Raw genomic sequence first — 17638 nt, forward strand, 5'->3', positions numbered from 1 at the left:
GCAAGCTTGGCACAGCTGTATGTGGGGAGTTTCTCCCATTCTTTTCAGCAGATCATCAAGCTCTGTCAGGTTGGATGGGGAGCGTCACTGCACAGATATTTTCAGGTCTCTCCAGAGATGTTTGATCAGGTTCAAGTCCGGGCTCTGGCTGGGCCACTCAAGGACATTCAGAGACTTGTCCCAAAGCAACTTCGACATTATCTTGGCTGTGTGCTTAGGGTCGTTGTCCTGTTGGAAGGTGAACCTTTGCCCCAGTCTAAGGTCCTGAGCACTCTGGGGCAAGTTTTCATCAAGGATCTCTCTGTACTTTGCTCCGTTCATCTTTCCCTCGATCCTGACTAGTCTCCCAGTCCCTGCTGCTGAAAAACATCCCCAAAGCATGATGCTGCCACCCCCATGCTTTACCGTAGAGATGGTGCCAGGTTTCCTCCACATGTGACGCTAGGCATTCAGCCCAAAGATTGCAATCTTGGATTCATGAGACCAGATAATCTTGTTTCTCATGGTCTGAAAGTCCTTTAGGTGCTTTTTGGCAAACTCCAAGTGGGCTGTCATGTGCTTTTTACTGAGGAGTGGCTTCCGTCTGGCCACTACCATATGGGCCTGATTGGTGGAGTGCTGCAGAGATGGTTGTCCTTCTGGAAGGTTCTCCCATCTCCACAGAGGAACTCTGGAGCTCTGTCAGTGTCACAACTGGGTGCGCGGCGGGTCCTCGTACCCATGTTCGTTTATGTATGTACATATTTAGTGTTTGGAGCATGTATTATATTAAAAGACTCCATTTACACTCCGTTTGACTCTCCTGCGCCTGACTTCCCTGCCACCTATACACACACGACTCTGACAGTCAGAGACCATCGGGTTCTGGTCACCTCCCTGACCAAGGCCCTTTCCCCTGATTGCTTACTTTGGCAAGGCAGCCAGCTCTAGGAAGAGTCTTGGTGGTTCCAAACTTCTTCAATTTAACAATGATGGAGGCCACTGTGTTCTTGGGGACCTTCAATGCTGCAGACATTTTTGGTACCCTTCCTCAGATCTGTGCTTTGACACAATCCTGTCTCCGAGCTCTATGGACAATTATTTCAACATCATGGTTTGGTTTTTGCTCTGATATGCACTGTCAACTGTGGGACCTTATATAGACTGATGTGTGCCTTTCCAAATCATGTCCAATCAATTGAATTTACCACAGGTGAACTCCAATCAAGTTGTAGAAACATCTCAAGGATGAGCAATGGGAACAAATCAAATGCAATTTGTCACATGCCAAAAACAACAAACAACCTTACCGTGAAAGGCTTACTTACAAGCCAACAATATACAGTGCATTGCAAAAGTATTCATCCCCCTTGACATTTTTCCTATTAATCAAACATTTCCCATTACAACGGTTTAAGTCACATGTGGTAGAAGAGGAAGAAAAACCCACCAGTACGAGAGTGTAAGCCTTCGGCAGCTTGTCCTTGATGAGTTGGACTATGGCCATAATGCCTCCACAGATCTGTTCTGCAGTGTGACTGTGATTATGGGTGCCCACCCACAGCACCACAACCTGGTGGAGGCACAGGCACAAACATCAACTTGGTGGGCAGTTTCATTCATACCACTTAATTTAAAAGCATTTTCAATGATTGATACTGAAAGTGCTTTTTGGCCTGGGAACAGGCTTGAGACCATGGATCTGTGCAGCCATTAGGGTTTATATCTGAACAATGAGGAGTGTATGATCAACTCTAATGTAATGTACTAACGTGTTGTCTGTGTATATACATACCTTTGGGCTGATGTGGGCCAACTCTCCATTGCTCAATCTCCACAAGGCATTCTATGTTGTGTCACCTACCACCCCAAAGTTGAGTGTGAAGAACATCTGACAAAGACACATCAACACAACATTAGTATGTCAGCTAGAATAACATAGCATCTGTTACTCAGTCGTGCAACTGGTTACCACCAGTGGTAAAGAGCGCCACAGTCAGGCAGAAAAATCTCAATGTTCTATCAAAGTGAGAACAATTAGTTTCCCTGGCTTATATAGCTGCTACTAACAAATACATGAATGCTCTAAATACATCCCTTTATGCAAAGGCATCCACTGGTCAACAAACTCAATGTATTACAAACGCTGGTGGTAACCAGATGATCCCAATAATATAGGCAGCTTAGTAAACGATGCCCCCCTCTGGTATGTCCTATTGCCAACTGTCTGGGACTCATTGTCGTTTACTTGTTTACTAAGTCAAAGACTAAATTAACTGCAATACACTGGTCTCAAATATATTAGCCTAACTAGGTTACACAGAACCCACGGCCGACCCATTGTACAATTATATGTTTTTATAATTGTATAACTTGTCCCATTCCAACATGACTAGTTCTGCCCATTGGGGCGTGGCTCATGGAGTGCTCTTTTAAATAAATTCTCCTCACATCTTCGTATTCCTCCAGATCGAGTTACAATATATCACCACACTTTCTTCTATGATATCATGGCGTTCTGCAAACAAACATTTAAAGTGCATGGTGCCACTTACCGTGCTGGAATGTACGATCAATCACGTTCTGCCCAATTCTGTACCATTAAAATAAAATACCAAAAAAAATCTGTACTAACTTCTACCACACCCTCCCCCTTCCCCAAAAAACCCTCCCCAATCCCCTACCCAATTAAACTATATCACGCTGAAATGCTCCATCCTTAGGATTGTTCAGCATGTCAACAACCATTTCAACATTTCAACACTACTTAGGCGTTTCCACATGAACAGGTGATGAGATAGATTACTCCCTTGGTCTTGCATGAGATGATACCCCTAACAGGGATTTTTCTACCTGTATGCAGGTGTCTGAAGAAGGATGTTTTTAATAGTGCTATTGCACTGTGCGCATGAGCCACATTTGTAGATCCCATTTGGAATGGGTGTCATTTTGTATACAAAACAAATGTTACTATGTGAATGAATGTCGCCGACAACCATCTAAAGGTAACTTCTATCGCAAACTGAATTAAGACGATACCCTAGAATTCCAGCATTCATTAATATCACATCCACAGTGGAAAGTTGTTTGGAATCAGGACAAATCACCAAAAAAGAAGTGGAATTTCTGTGTCAAATTTCCTAAGATACCAACTTTTTATACAGCCTCTAAAATACACAAACAAGTGTCTCCTCCTCCAGGTAGACCCATTGTAGCAGCAATCGACTCTCTGACATCCAACATTTCTACATTTGTGGATTACCACATTAAACCGTGGGTTGAGAATCTCCCATCTTATGTCAAAGACACTAGTCACATGATCTCATTGATAGAGGGCTTAGGAAGGATACCAGAGGGCACCCTGCTGGCCACTTTTGATGTGGAGAGCTTGTACACTAACATCCCACACACTGGAGGCTTGCAGGTGCTACAACACGTCCTTCAGCAGAGAGACTCTACCCTTGCTCCATCCAATGATTGCATCTTACAAATTACTGAACTGATATTATCCAATAACTACTTTGTATTTGAGTCAGACTTTTTCCTTCAAATTCAGGGTGTAGCCATGGGCTCCCCTTTTTTCCCCAACTATGCAAACATGTATGTGGGACAATTTGAGGAAGCACTCCTTTACAAAACAGAGACAAACCCCTACTTTCTCAAATCCTCCTATGGAAGAGATACATAGATGATGTCTTTGTGCTCTGGGAAGGAAGTCAGCAGGAACTAAATTAATTCCAAACTATAGTAAACAAGGGCTCTGAATACCTCAAATTCACCATGCAGACTGATGAGAAAAATAAACTACCTGGATCATCAAAGAGAATGATGCATTACACACAGACGTACACACAAAGCCCACAGACACAATCCCTTGCTACGTGTGGATAGTATGCATCCCCTTCCCCTCAAGAATGGTCTACCACATAGCCAGTTAAGCATGGTTCAACGAATCTGTGGACACCAGACAGATTTTGACAGCGATGCAAAAAAAAATGACAGATAAATTTAAAATGAGAGGCTACAAGGACAAAACTCTTGATGCTGCAATGATGAAAATATCTCAAAAACCAAGAGAGGAATTACTAAAAACTCAACCAAAGAAGAAAAACAACGCAACCGTCTTTTGCACCAAGTACACCAAGGGTTCGGAGAAAATGAAAGCGATCCTTAAAAAGCACTGGCATATTCTGCAATCAGACAACAAAAAATTGCACACCTCTTCAAGGAACCCCCACTGGTGGTCTATAAACTGGTCACAATATTGGAGATAGCTTGGTGAGCTCTGACCTGCCTCCTGAGCCCACTCAGACACTCACTCCAAATGGGATCTACAAATGTGGCTCATGCACACAGTGCAATAGCACTATAAAACATCCTTCTTCAGACACCCACATACAGGCTGAAAAATCCCTGTTAGGGGTTTTACAGTTGACCGGGGCAGCTCTAGCAGCGCACAAATTTGACTAACTGACTTGTTGGAAAGGTGGCATCCTATGACTGTGCCATGTTGAAAGTCTCTGAGCTCTTCAGTAAGGCCATTCTACTGCTAATGTTTGTATATGAACATTGCATGTCTCTGTGCTTGTCACGGATCCCTCCGGAACTTTTATCACGTACACCAGTCCCCTATTCCCACGGATTAGTATTTGTATATATGTGCCCTTTGGTTTCCATTGGGGGTCGATTATTGTTACAATGTCCGTTGGTGCGTGTGAGTACCTGTGCTGTGTGTTTTGGGGTTTCGTGCCCTTCTGGATTGCGCAGATGAAGACAGGTCTCGTCACTTGTGTTAATCATTGTGCGTGTTTGTTATTTAATCGAGGTACTCCTCGCTCTTTCGTTTTGGGTTTCTGGTTTTGTTACGTCTTTGTTTGGTCTTGTCCCGTGCCATTTCATAGCACGCCGTAATTTGGGGTATAATAATTTGATTTTATACACCTGTCAGCAACGGGTGTGGCCTCATACACTAATTTGAAGGGGTGTCCACCTACTTTTGTATATATAGTGTAGCAAGAAGTAAGACCAAGACAAAACATTTGACAATAACAAGGAGTCTTGAATCAGCGCACATTAGCAAAATAAAAGTGTAATCTACAATGTCGCTAACTATCCAAAAATGCAGTTGGGGTGAACACTAATCAATGAAGCTACGTGTGTGTGTAGCTATTCAACAATAGCAGCAATCTGAGTAAAATAGCACAATTAATTGGCACCATTTCCTCGTCAAGTGGCACGTGCAGTTTGACTATCTAGCTAGCCAGTGCGAACTAACTGTATACAGAGTAACGTAGTAGCTAACTAAACTTTCATAAGCAATCTTGCAATTACCATCACAACAATAAAAGTTTTTAGTTGGCGAGATGTAAAATTGTCACTATTTGATTGTGATATTTAATATTTTGTATAGTCTGTATTAGTTTGAAGAAGCTGAGCAGCTATCATGGTTTGTATCGGTGACTTGCTCTGTTATCTGCACATTGGCGTTATGCCTTTCCCTCATGAACAAACACCGGAAGACTCCAAAACTAGAAATGAGGAAGTACGCTACATTTTATAAGATGACACGCACGGTATTGAAGCAACGTGGGTAGAAGAGGAATATTGGGACAGGGACACAGAAAGGTGGATTTCTGAGGTGGAATGTAGGGGTAAAAAGAGGAAGAAGAGGTCAAAGAGAGTGAGGAAAGTAGAGGTTGGATTTGAATTTGAGGAAAATGGCGATAAAAATAGATAGGTCGTCAAAGATGATTGGTGTCAAGTGCAAACAGAGTGAGCCGTGCTCCAGACTGAGTTCTGGAGGTGAAATGGAAATGAACGAGGACGAGTTAAGTGAGGTGGAAGGTGTGGTGAAGAGCTCTGAGCCTGAGCCTGGCATTGATGGACATGATAAAAAAATAATCTGGTCCAGTAGGAGTGACTCTTTTGGAGAAAATGGATCTTTGCCTTTTGGCGGATCCATTTGTGGTTTCAGGGTAGGTTGGAAAGGAGTTGGGTGCAGTTGAATCAGTGAACCTTTAGTGGACTTGTGATATTTGTTTGTGTTTCTTTGGACCTGAGGGAGCGGGAGCTCCATGTCACGCAACTTGGGTCAAGATCTGTTTCTTGCTTTGCGGTAATGAATAGGGCACCATTGAAAGGGGTGATTTCTGGGGTAGTGTTAAGCGTGCAGGTGGAGCAATTGAAGTTGAAGATTCCTGGTGTTTGTGATGCCCGCCTTTTGGTGTGACGCAGACTCAATGGTGAGAGTGGTGAAACAGAGGAGTCACTGTCAGTCATTTCGAGTTTTGAGTCAGAGTTTTTACCTGTGATGGGTTTGGATTTCTGAACTTTAAATGTTATTAATAATTCGTTATAATAGAGACCTGAGGGGTGCCATAGCCAAGGGACTACATCAGAGGTTAATGGTGAATTGTAGGGGGAAGGTATATGGTGGGTGCAATTAAGCTTGGAATGTACTGAGTGTAGAGAAAGCGATCACATGTGGCAGGTATTGATAAGGGGAGAGAGCCATGGATTAGTGATGAAGGGGGTTGAGGTCAGGTCAGGTCAAGTTAAGGGAGAAAGAAAAGTTTATTGCCATATCACTTAGTTTCCTGCCTAGCAATAAAGATACAATGTTTAGCGAGAAGGAGGAGACTCCACCCAAAGTGAGGTACAAATACCACCACTATTGTAAACATGTTTTTGTCGATTCAGCTGTTCGATCATTTGGAAAGAATAAACTTGGTTTAAGCTTTCACAGTGTCCGTCGAGTTCTTTCTCTAATAAATAGAACACAACACCTGACAATGTCATGTTAGGATATATCCATTATCCTGTTAGAGCCTTTGTGCCAAACCCACTGTGTTGTTTCAGGTGCATCGTTTATGGTCACGTTCCAGCAGTGTGTAGGAGGGAGATTTCAAGATGTGGGAAGGGTTGCTGGAGGGTATCGGACAGAGGATTGTGTAGTTTCAGTGGATACAATTGTGTGTGTCAATTGTAGGAGTGCCCATGTTGCTGGGGATCGGAAGTGTCCGGTGCGAGAGAGGCTGGTGGAGGTGGCCAGAAACACGTAACGCAGAAGGTGTCATGCTGAGGCAGTGAAGAAATACAATGTGGACGGATGGAGCTTACATGGATGTTCATGTAGTAAGTAGGTCTACTGTCGGGGCACAAGCTTCTGATGGTCCTGGCATGGTTTCGAGGCCTGTTCAGAAATATTTCTCAAGGGACACTTTGATAATAAATAAAGTCGACTTCATAGCTTTTATTGGTAAGGCTATCAATACGACTCAGGTTGTAAAAGGCAGAAATGCCAGGTTGAAGGTTATTGTGGAGATGGCAAAAGAGATATTGGGAGTGACAGATGTTACTGTTGAAATGGTTGTTGACATGCTGAACGATCCTAAGGATGGAGTGTTTCAGCATGATATAGATTCAGTTTAATGGGATAGGGGGATCTGGGGAGTTTTTTGGGGGGGAAGGGGGAGGTTGTGGTAGAAGTTAGTAAGGATTTGTTTGTTTTTTAAATTTTATTTTAATGGTAGTACAGAATTGGGGAGAACATAATTGATCGTACATTCCAGCACAGTAAGTGGCACCATGCACTTTAAACGTTTGTTTGCGGACCACCATGATATCATAGAAGAAGGTGTGGTGAGCTACTGTAACTTGATCCGGAGGAATACGAAGATGCGAGGAGCACTCCGTAAGCAACGACCCAATGGGCAGAGCTAGGCATGTTGGACTGGGACACATTTTAATATTATAAAAATATATAATTGTACAATGGGTCGGCCGTGGTTCTATGTAGGCTAGTTATGCTAATATACTTGAGACCAGTGTATTGCAGTTAATTTAGTCTTTGACTTAGTAAGTAAAATGTCTGTGAGTGTATTTGAGTATAAACAGCTAAACAACAATGAGTCCCAGACAGTTGGCAATGGAACAGGTATTCCCAAACTGACGTTGAGGGTACTCCAAATAAAAATGTGATTCACACATATTTTTTTTTAAATAATAACAATAAAAAAATATTCACATTTTAAAATAGTCCATTTATATTTTCCAACAGGGCTATACATTTGGGTGAGATTTATTTCTCGCCTGAGTAGCCTCGTTTCACTGCCCCCCAAAAAATTCAACCATCTAGTATTCGGCAAAATAACAACACAATGTCAAATACAGGTAGCCTCGTCAAATAATTAACATCCAACCACATTAACCATTACTCTCTCACTGGAATTCCACTAACGGTCCATATGTAGCCAAACATAGCTGCTGCTCATTCCGTTTGCTCGAAAATTGATAAACGGTTAAAAAGAAGTAAGGCCTGCGTCCATAGAGATGCATACCAGCTCTACTGATAGTACTGTTACTACCAGCAGTTCTACACCTGAACCTGTTGACAACACAAGTTGTTCTGCGTCCATAGAGACACATACCAGCTCTACTGGTAGTACTGTTACTTCCAGCAGTACTACACCTTCACCTGTCAACGACACAAGTTGTCTGCTTCCACGAGCCCATCCAATGCTAGCATCAGTAATTCTACATTTGTTGTTAGCCCAGCTAACATGGACACTGACAGTTGTGAATCTGATGCAGCAGACGAGCTATTGCCCCCTTACCGGGGAAAGCACCGAACAACAGACAGGGACGTTGGACCATCGAAGAGGTGCAAATATGATGAGAACTACATTGATTTGGGTTTCACTTATATTGGGAGTAGTGCCTTTCCTCAGCCACAGTGTGTTATATGTGCAAAAGTACTATCTCACAACTTGATGAAACCTCCACTCTTGCCCAGACATTTAGAAACAAAACATGCCCATTTGAAAAATAAGCCACAGGAGTTTTTTGAGTGAGAATTAAGACGACTTTTGAGTAGTAAGACATGTATAAAAGCAACAGATACCATTAATAAGAAGGGCTAGAAGAGTCTTATATGGTGATCTACCGAGAGGCTAGGACAGGCAAGCCCCATGCTACTGGACAACAGGACAGCTTTGTTACATCAAATGGACTTTGATGATTGGTATCTACTGATGGCGCAAAAGCCATGACGGGGAGGGAGACATGGTGGAGTGTAATGCTCGTACAAGCAGTTGCTCCCAACACCACTTGGGTTCACTGCAGCATCCACCAAGTGGCTCTTGCTGCCAAGGGAATGCCTGACAGCTTGAAAGACATTTTGGACACTACAGTGAAAATGGTTAACTTTGTTAAAGCAAGGCCACTGAACTCTCGTGTATTTTCTGCATTATGCAATGATATGGGCAGCGACCATGTAACGCTTTTACAACATACAGAAGTGCGCTGGTTATCAAGGGACAAAGTATTGACACATTTTTATTAATTGAGAGACGAGCTTAAAGTTTTCTTTACTGAACATAATTTTCACTTGTCTGATGAGTATCTCACAATACTGGCCTATCTGGGTGATGTTTTTTTTTCGCCTGAATGATCTGAATCTAGGATTACAGGGACTCTCCACAATGATATTCAATGTGTGGGACAAAATTGAGGCTATGATTAAGAAGTTGGAGCACGATTGGGCTGAGCTCAGAATATCCTGACTTGGCAAATCGCACTGTTAAGACACTATTGCCCTTTGCAACCATGTACCTATGTGAGAGTGGATTCTCGGTCCTCACTAGCATGAAAACTAAATACATGCCCAGACTGTGTATGGGAAATGATTTAAGACTGAGACTCTCTCTAATACAACCCAACATTGCAGAGTTATGTGCATCCTTTCAAGCACACCCTCCTCATTAACCTGTGGTGAGTTATTCACAATTGTAGATGAACAAATAAGGTTTTATATGTAAGATGGTTAACTAAAGAGCAAAATTATTGATTATCATTATATTATTACTTGTGCCCTGGTCCTATAATAGCTCTTTGTCACTTCCTACTTTGTTGTGACTAAAACTCACACTCATTTTTATGTTTAATAAATGTATTGTACTGTATAGTGTGTGTGTGTCAGGCTTACAATAAACGCAAAAAAAAAAAAACATTTGAGAGTGCTGGACTGACCATGGACTGACCATTGTGCTGGAGGGGGTACGCAGCTGGAGATTGAATGTTTGAAGGGGTACGGGACAAAAAAAGTTTGGGAACCACTGTTTGAATAGAACATACCAGAGAGGGGGCATTGTTTACTAGGCTGCCTATATTATTTGGATCATCTGATTACCACCAGTGTTTGTCATACATTGAGGTTATTGACAGACCAGTGGACTCCTTTTCCTAAAGAGATGTACGTATAGCATTTATAGAATGGCAAGTATTTCTAAGTAGCAGCAACATCAGCCAGGGAAACTAATTGTTCTTACTTTGATAGAACATTTTACTTTGATAGATTTTTCTGCCTGTGGTGCTCTTTACCACTGGTGGTAACTAGTTGCACAAGTGAATAACAGCTGCTATGTTATTCTAGCTGACATACTAATGTTGTGTTGATGTGATCATACACTACTCATTGTTCAGATTTTAAACTCTAATGGCTGCACAGACCCATGGTACCAAGCCTGTTCCCAGGCCAAAAAGCACTTTCAGTATCAATCATTGGACATGCTTTTAAATGAAGTGGTATGAATGAAACTGCCCACCAAGTTGATGTTTGTGCCTGTGCCTCCACCAGGTTGTGGTGCTGTGGGTGGGCACCCATAATCACGGTCACACTGCAGAACAGATCTGTGGAGGCATTATGGCCATAGTCCAACTCATCAAGGACAAGCTGCCGAAGGCTTACACTCTCGTACTGGTGGGTTTTTCTTCCTCTTCTACCACATGTGACTTAAACCGTTGTAATAGGAAATGTTTGATTAATCATTTTCCTGTATGCGATTCACTGTTACTAAGTACTGATGTTCCTTCCTTTGACCTGTATGAATGTGACTGAATGCTCTCCCATTTGTTCACCTGGAAAATCCCCTTTACAATCATTAACCTTTTGATAACCCAAACCTAAATTATGAACTGCATACTTTATGGACTCCATTATCATTGCTAACTATATTGGCACGTTTGTCCTTTGATCGTCTAGTGACTATAATGCACAGTAGGTTGGTGGGACCTTCATTGGGGAGAATGGGCTTGTGGTAATGGCTGAAGCTGAATCAGTGGAATACTATCACACACATGGTTTTCAGGTGTTTGATGCCATTCCATTTGCTCCATTCCAAACGTTATTATGAACCGTTCTCCCCTCAGCAGCCTCCTGTGCTATCATGTATGTTTCCAACCACAGGGAGTGCTGCCCAGGGGTAAGATGCCCAACCCCCTGCGGGAGAGGAATGCCCAGGTCAACAAGCTGGTCAAGGATGCAGTGTCCTCTCTCCCCCATGCCTCCCTCCTCAACGTTGACCCCGGCTTTGTGCACTCGGACGGCAGCATCTCCCACCAGGACCTGTATGACTTCCTCCACCTCACCCCTCAGGGCTACCAGGCTGTGTGCCAGCTGCTACACGCCCACCTCAAGGGCCTGCTGGATGTTTTTTTTAAACGTTTTTTTAGTTTATTTTTTATTTTTACAGGGACAGTGCACATTAATCAACGTTTCAGTAAAAGTGCCGGTTTTAGCCAGCCGGCTAATTTTCAACCGCAGTCCCTGGGCAGGTTATTAAAAACAATTACAATATAGACAATAGCAGCATAGAACAAGCAAGACATAGCATACAGACAATAGCAACATAGGACAAGCAAGACATAGCATACAGACAATAGCAACATAGGACAAGCAAGATGTAGCATACAGACAGAGCAACATAAAACAAAAAGCAGCAAGACAAAATTCATAAAAGCAACAAAGTGTTTCCACACCTCACAAGCTACAGACAACAGACAACATGGAAAGCGGCAACACACAGCTAGGGACCATGTTCACAAATCTGATTGACCTTTAGCCATGTCTTCAAGCATTTTGTGAAAGTGTGATATGTGGTGCAGTTATGTGTGTCTGATGGCAGTGTATTCCAGACATGGGAAGCTCTCACAGAGAAAACGGATAACTAAAGGTGCTTTTCCTTAGGGGAACTATACAGTCACCTCTCATGGCAGACCTTGTGGATCTGCTGCCATATGTCTGGGTTTTCTGTTTAACAAAAATATTGAGTGGAGGGGGAGCCAGGCCATTAAGGATCTTGAATACAAGACATGCGTCGGTGTATTGCACAAGATTTTCCCAACTCAAGAGCTCATGCTTTCTAAGGATGTGACAATGATGATGGCTATTGGGCTTCCTATCAAGCACTTTGAGAGCCTGTTTGTAGACAGACTGAATAGGTTTTAATGTTGTACAGCAAGCTTGGGCCCAACTAGTCAAGCAGTATGTTAAGTGGGGGAGTATCATAGATTTGAAGTACAGTTTTGCTACCTCTGTAGTCAAACAATTTCGTATAAATCGGAAATTAGCTAGGTTGAATTTGGTTATTTGAATTACCTTTTTCACATGCTTTTTAAAAGAGAGGTTGGAATCAAGTATGATGCCAAGGTACTTAAAATCGGATACCACCTGGAGCTTCTCCAGTGACACATAGACATCTGGCTCAGTAGCATCTGTTGCCCTCTTTGTGAAGAACATGCAAACAGTTTTTTTCACATTGAGATGCAAACACGAGTCACTGAGCCACTTTGTAACCTGGACCATTGTTGAATGTTGATTGTGTCAAAATGCAATGCATTAAAACCAATGAAAGCTTACAGTTTGTGTGGACATTGCTTTATTTGTAGCTTCCAACCACTGAAGTGTGTCTGCATGACGGCTCTGCAAAGAAAAGTTTTTAAAACAAAATAATAACATCATTGACCTTTAGCTGTATCTTGTCAAAATATCCAGTGTGTGTGTTCTAGAGTGTGTTTGATTGCTTAATGTACCCAAAACAATGTGGGCAGCGAAAGTTGGAACACAAAAATTTAGAGATTTATTGTATTGGGATGACCAAACAGTTTTATACCGGCATGTGATGATGTGAGCACATCCAAGATACTGTACCTGCATATGTTGAGTTATGCCTGAGCAGAGAACCACAAGAGAGCTGTCTAGTGACACACAACACTGTGATGAGACGTTGGACCTGCTTCTTCGTATGGTTTGTTGGCAGTGTCAGTTGTCGAGAAGTATTTGTTTACTACTTCCACCTTACAGCTTCTAACATGCTGAAAATGGACGCTCAACAGACCAAGTGTAAATATCTGTTTTTAAGTTGGTCTTCAGAGATACCATCGACATGGGGATGAATGATCCAGCCAATCCAGCGTAGCGGTGTGGAGCCCAATACCATGACTGATTAATGGAATCCAGCAAGCACCAAACCGTTATGCCGTGAAAGAATGTTCATGTCCTGTGATAGTCAATGTGAGATTTGACTGTGCAAACAGAACTTCTCTAACCCTTTCACATAAACTGTCATTTAGTTTGCTCTAATCGCTTGAATGATGATCTGGGCAGCATATTGACCTATCAGATCAATTCCTCATTGTTTTCCTAAAGGAATATTTGATCATTGTCTTGTTTGCCAAGGAAACACAATCACAGTGTCTGGCTGACAGTTTCAAGCGGCCTTCAAGTCTTCAGGTGAACATTCTATTTAATTAACGTTATTTGTTAGTTTGCTCTGAAAGAAAGTATATTTATTGAACATAAGCCATGAAGGCAGAAGAGTGTTTTGCCATCACAGGTCAGTATCATGAAGGACTCTCATCCACCTGTCAGGCTGACTTCACTCATCAGTAACACTATGAGGTGTTGTTTTGGCCAACGTCCACTTTTTCCAAAACGCTTGGCGTATATAAAAGAATCCACAAGGCAGGTGTAGGTAGGGGCACACGCTTCATAGAACATGGCCCATTTTATCTCAGATTGAGACACACGTCTATATAAAGGGCTGAAGTAACTGCGGAGGTTAGTTGTTCAGTCAGTCATAGCTGTAGAGATCATATTGCACATTCACAAGGATATTGTGGCCAGAGGAATGGGAATAAAGATGCTTTTGCTGTTCTGTGTATTGGCATTCACTGGCCAAGGGCAAGGTAAAGTATTGAACATTCTGTTTGATTTACTGTTGAATGTACTTGGCTTTATAATGTACAGTGAGTTATAGCAGGTTACACCTATTACAGCTGCTACTGATGTGCATCATGTGAGGTGTCTGTTAAAGAACTACATTTAGCTCTTAACTCATATGGAGACTTATAGACATCTGCATTTTATTGTTTCTTTCTGATGTTTTGAGCGTTTCATGAAGCGTTGCAGACAGAGATAGCCATCTTATAGTAGTTGCATACAGACAGATCCCTCATACAGACACATCCATCATACAGAAATTTGCATTGTAGCTTCCGAGAATAATTTTGACGAATACACAGAGACGGTGCCTGAGTTTATCAGGAAGTGTATAGGAGATGTTGTACCCACTGTGACTATTAAAACCTACCCTAACCAGAAACCGTGGATAGATGGCAGCATTCGCGTAAAACTGGCAAGGTGACTGGGAACATGGCAGAAAACAAGCAGAGTAGTCATTTCTCCACAAGGCAATCAAACAGGCAACACATCAGTATAGAGACAAAGTGGAGTCGCAATTCAACGGCTCAGACACAAAACGTATGTGGCAGGGTCTACAGACAATCACAGATTACAAAAGGAAAACCATCCATGTCGTGGACGCTTCCAGACAAGCAAAGCACCTTCTTTGTCCACTTTGAGGATAACACAGTGCCCGCTAACAAGGACTGTGGGCTCTCCTTCTCTGTGGCCGACGTGAATAAGACATTTAAACGTTTTAACCGTCGCAAGGTCAAGAATCTTATCACATCTACCGCCCCAATAGGTCCACAGATGATGCAATCAACATCACACTGCACATTTCCCTGTCCCATCTGGACAAGAGGAATGTCTATGTAAGAATGCTGTTCATTGACTACAGCTCAGTATTCAACACCATAGTATCCTCCAAGCTCATCATTAAGCTCGAGGCCCTGGGTCTGAACCTCGCCCTGGATTTCATGACGGGCAGCCCCCAAGTGGTGAAGGTAGGAAACAACACCTCCACTTTGCTGATCCTCAACACTGGGGCCCCATAATGATGCGTGCTCAGCCCCCTCCTGTAGTCCCTATGTCACCCATGACTGCGTGGCCAATCACGCCTCCAACTCAATCATCAAGTTTGCAGACATCACAACAGTAGTAGGCTTGATTACCAACAACGATGAGACAGCCTAGAGGGAGGATTTGAGGGCTCTGGGAGTGTGGTGCCAGGAAAATAACCTCTCACTCAACATCAACAAAACAAAGGAGATGATCGTGGACTTCAGGAAACAGCAGAGGGAGCACCCCCCTATCCACATCGACGGGACCACAGTGGAGAAGGTGGAAAGTTTCAAGTTCCTCGGCGTACACATCACTGGCAAACTGAAATGGTCCACCCACACAGACAGTGTGGTTCTGAAGAAGGCGCAACAGCGCCTGAAGAAATTTGGATTGTCACCTAAAACCCTCACAAACTTTTACAGATGCACAATTGAGAGCATCCTGTCGGACTGTATCACTCCCTGGTACGGCAACTGCACCACCCACAACCGCAGGGCTCTCCAGAGGGTGGTGCGGTCTGCACAATGCATCACCAGGGGCAAACTACCTGCCCTCCAGGACACCTACAGTACCTGTCAGGAAGGCCAAAAAGATCATCAAGGACAACAACCACCTGAGCCATTGCCTGTTCACCCCGCTATCATCCAGAAGGCGAGGTCAGTACAGGTGCAGCTTAGCTGGTGACCGAGAGACTGAAAAACAGCTTCTATCTCAAGGCCATCAGACTATTAAATAGCCATCACTAGCACAGAGAAGCTGCTGCCTATATACACAGACTTGAAATCACTGGCCACTTTAATAAATGGAACACTAGTCACTTTAATAGTTTGCATATCTTGCATTACTCATCTTCTATGTATGTATTCTATACTTTTCTACTATAAATTTGTCTGACGTTGGTCATCCATATATTTATATATTCTTAATTCCCTTTACTTAGATTTGTGTGTATTGGGTATATGTTGTGAAATCGTTAGATATTACTTGTTAGATATTACTGCACTGTCGGAGCTAGAAGCACAAGCATTTCGCTAAACCTGCAATAATATCTGGTAAACACGTGTATGTGACCAATTCCATTTGATTTGATTAGATATACATCCATCATACAGATTCATCAATCATTTAAAAATATCCATCATACTTACTGTACATATCCATTAGGATCAGCCTCTCTCTCTCGTCCTCTCTACCAAGGGATTCCTGAAACTGATGTACAACTTTCAAGTGTCAGTGAAGCTACAGTGGAGGACCCAGGGAGAGTTGGAGACCAGATCAACCCCCACAGACACCATGACAGACTGTGTGACTGTAAGGGTGAGTGATTACGAAGTCATTGCTATTTGTCCAGTATGTATATTTTAAGGGTATACAGTAGTTTGTGATTTTCTTTTTACAATTGTAGCCGGCTTGTCAGTCTGTTTCTGACCGCCCATGATAGTAATATTTTTGGATGTCAAATAGTTGGCAGAAACTGAATGGCAGGCACTCAGACTAATACAGTTTACTTTGTGTCACTCAGGGAGGAGGAGAGAGGGTTTGAGTGGAGGCTGCCTCTGCCAGGGGTCTGCCAAATCCTACCGCAAGCCCAGGAAGGCCTGTAAGTAGTCCTGTGTTTCTGTAACACTAACAGCAGTACATTGAAGAGTTTCTACAATGCCTGTTACAGTGGAATCTCTCAAAGTCACCAATCTGTGTATCTCTCTCCCATCCCATTCTCTCCGACCTATACACAATCCAGTTGTGGAAATGTGCCTAAGGAAAGGATTCCAGAATCAGTGGAAATGCCAGAAGATCATGAAAAGAGTAGAGAGGTCAAAGGGTGACCTAGGCAAAAACTTCATGAGTATTCCAATTTAAAGAGTTGATCTTTAATAACTTCTGTATTAACCTTGTAACCATGTTTTGTAATCTCATGTTGCTCGCTCAAGAACCATGACTGTTTTTGTTTATAAAAAAATATGATATAATTATAATCCTTTGAAATACACATTTTTAAAAACAAGTTTCACTATGTGTGTGGATTAGTTTCCAATGTATTATTTTAGCATTTTAGCATTAGACTTCCTATTTCCTTTTGCGTGTAATTGTGCCACTCTAAATCCCTCTGTTACTGCTTCATTAAATCCACATTTCTTCACAGCGATTTTGCAGATAAAGAAATCAACCAAGATTGCACCATTCAGTAGGACATGGGTGAAAAGACAAAGATGAATTTAAGACAATAATTAATGAAGAGGAAATATGAACATAAGACAAGCCATGTTTTACATAAACACCAGTTTAATGTATTATCGTTTTGAAACATTTAACCTTTAAGGTATTTATAAGGTAAATAAACCTGAATTTGTACTTGAACTACAGAGTTTACATACATGATCAAACGCAGAACACAGAAAGGCACTCAGTGAATGGACTTCAGGGCAATAGTCACAGTCACAAAGGCAGTGAATATCTAAGAACATTGAATTCAAAACATAAATAGGCAGCGCAGCTGAGCAGTGGATGTTTGCCCCTTCAATTACCATGTTTGTCGACCAGTTTTCAAGATTTTTGTTTTTAAAAAGAATATCA

The 17638-nt window shown here is 42.3% G+C and overlaps 1 protein-coding gene and 1 long non-coding RNA gene across 2 annotated transcripts; both read left to right on the forward strand.

The window, feature by feature from the left end:
• Nucleotides 1-5726: 5726 nt before the first annotated feature.
• On the forward strand, nt 5727-12675 carry LOC110503610 (platelet-activating factor acetylhydrolase IB subunit alpha1-like). The gene is made up of 3 exons (XM_021582034.3): nt 5727-5823; nt 10593-10738; nt 11225-12675. Exons 1-3 carry the CDS (start codon nt 5727-5729, stop codon nt 11615-11617), a joined length of 636 nt encoding a protein of 211 aa, XP_021437709.3. The 3' UTR covers nt 11618-12675.
• A 1105-nt stretch (nt 12676-13780) lies between these two features.
• LOC149984465 (uncharacterized) lies at nt 13781-17069 on the forward strand. Its single transcript, XR_016492966.1, has 4 exons — nt 13781-14004; nt 16262-16381; nt 16587-16664; nt 16806-17069. It is a non-coding gene; the product is annotated as an uncharacterized LOC149984465 (long non-coding RNA).
• Nucleotides 17070-17638: the final 569 nt, after the last annotated feature.

Source organism: Oncorhynchus mykiss, chromosome 3 (genome assembly GCF_057628025.1).
Source record: "Oncorhynchus mykiss isolate SJ-2025 chromosome 3, ASM5762802v1, whole genome shotgun sequence".
NCBI classification, from domain to species: Eukaryota; Metazoa; Chordata; class Actinopteri; order Salmoniformes; family Salmonidae; genus Oncorhynchus; species Oncorhynchus mykiss.

Coding starts and splice junctions, on each gene's coding strand:
- LOC110503610 (XM_021582034.3), top strand. CDS start 5,727: ATGATTGGTGTCAAGTGCAAACAGAGTGAGCCGTGCTCCAGACTGAGT. Junction 5,824..10,592: donor CGAGTTAAGTGAGGTGGAAG/GTGTGGTGAAGA, acceptor CACCAAGTTGAT/GTTTGTGCCTGTGCCTCCAC. Junction 10,739..11,224: donor AGGCTTACACTCTCGTACTG/GTGGGTTTTTCT, acceptor TTCCAACCACAG/GGAGTGCTGCCCAGGGGTAA.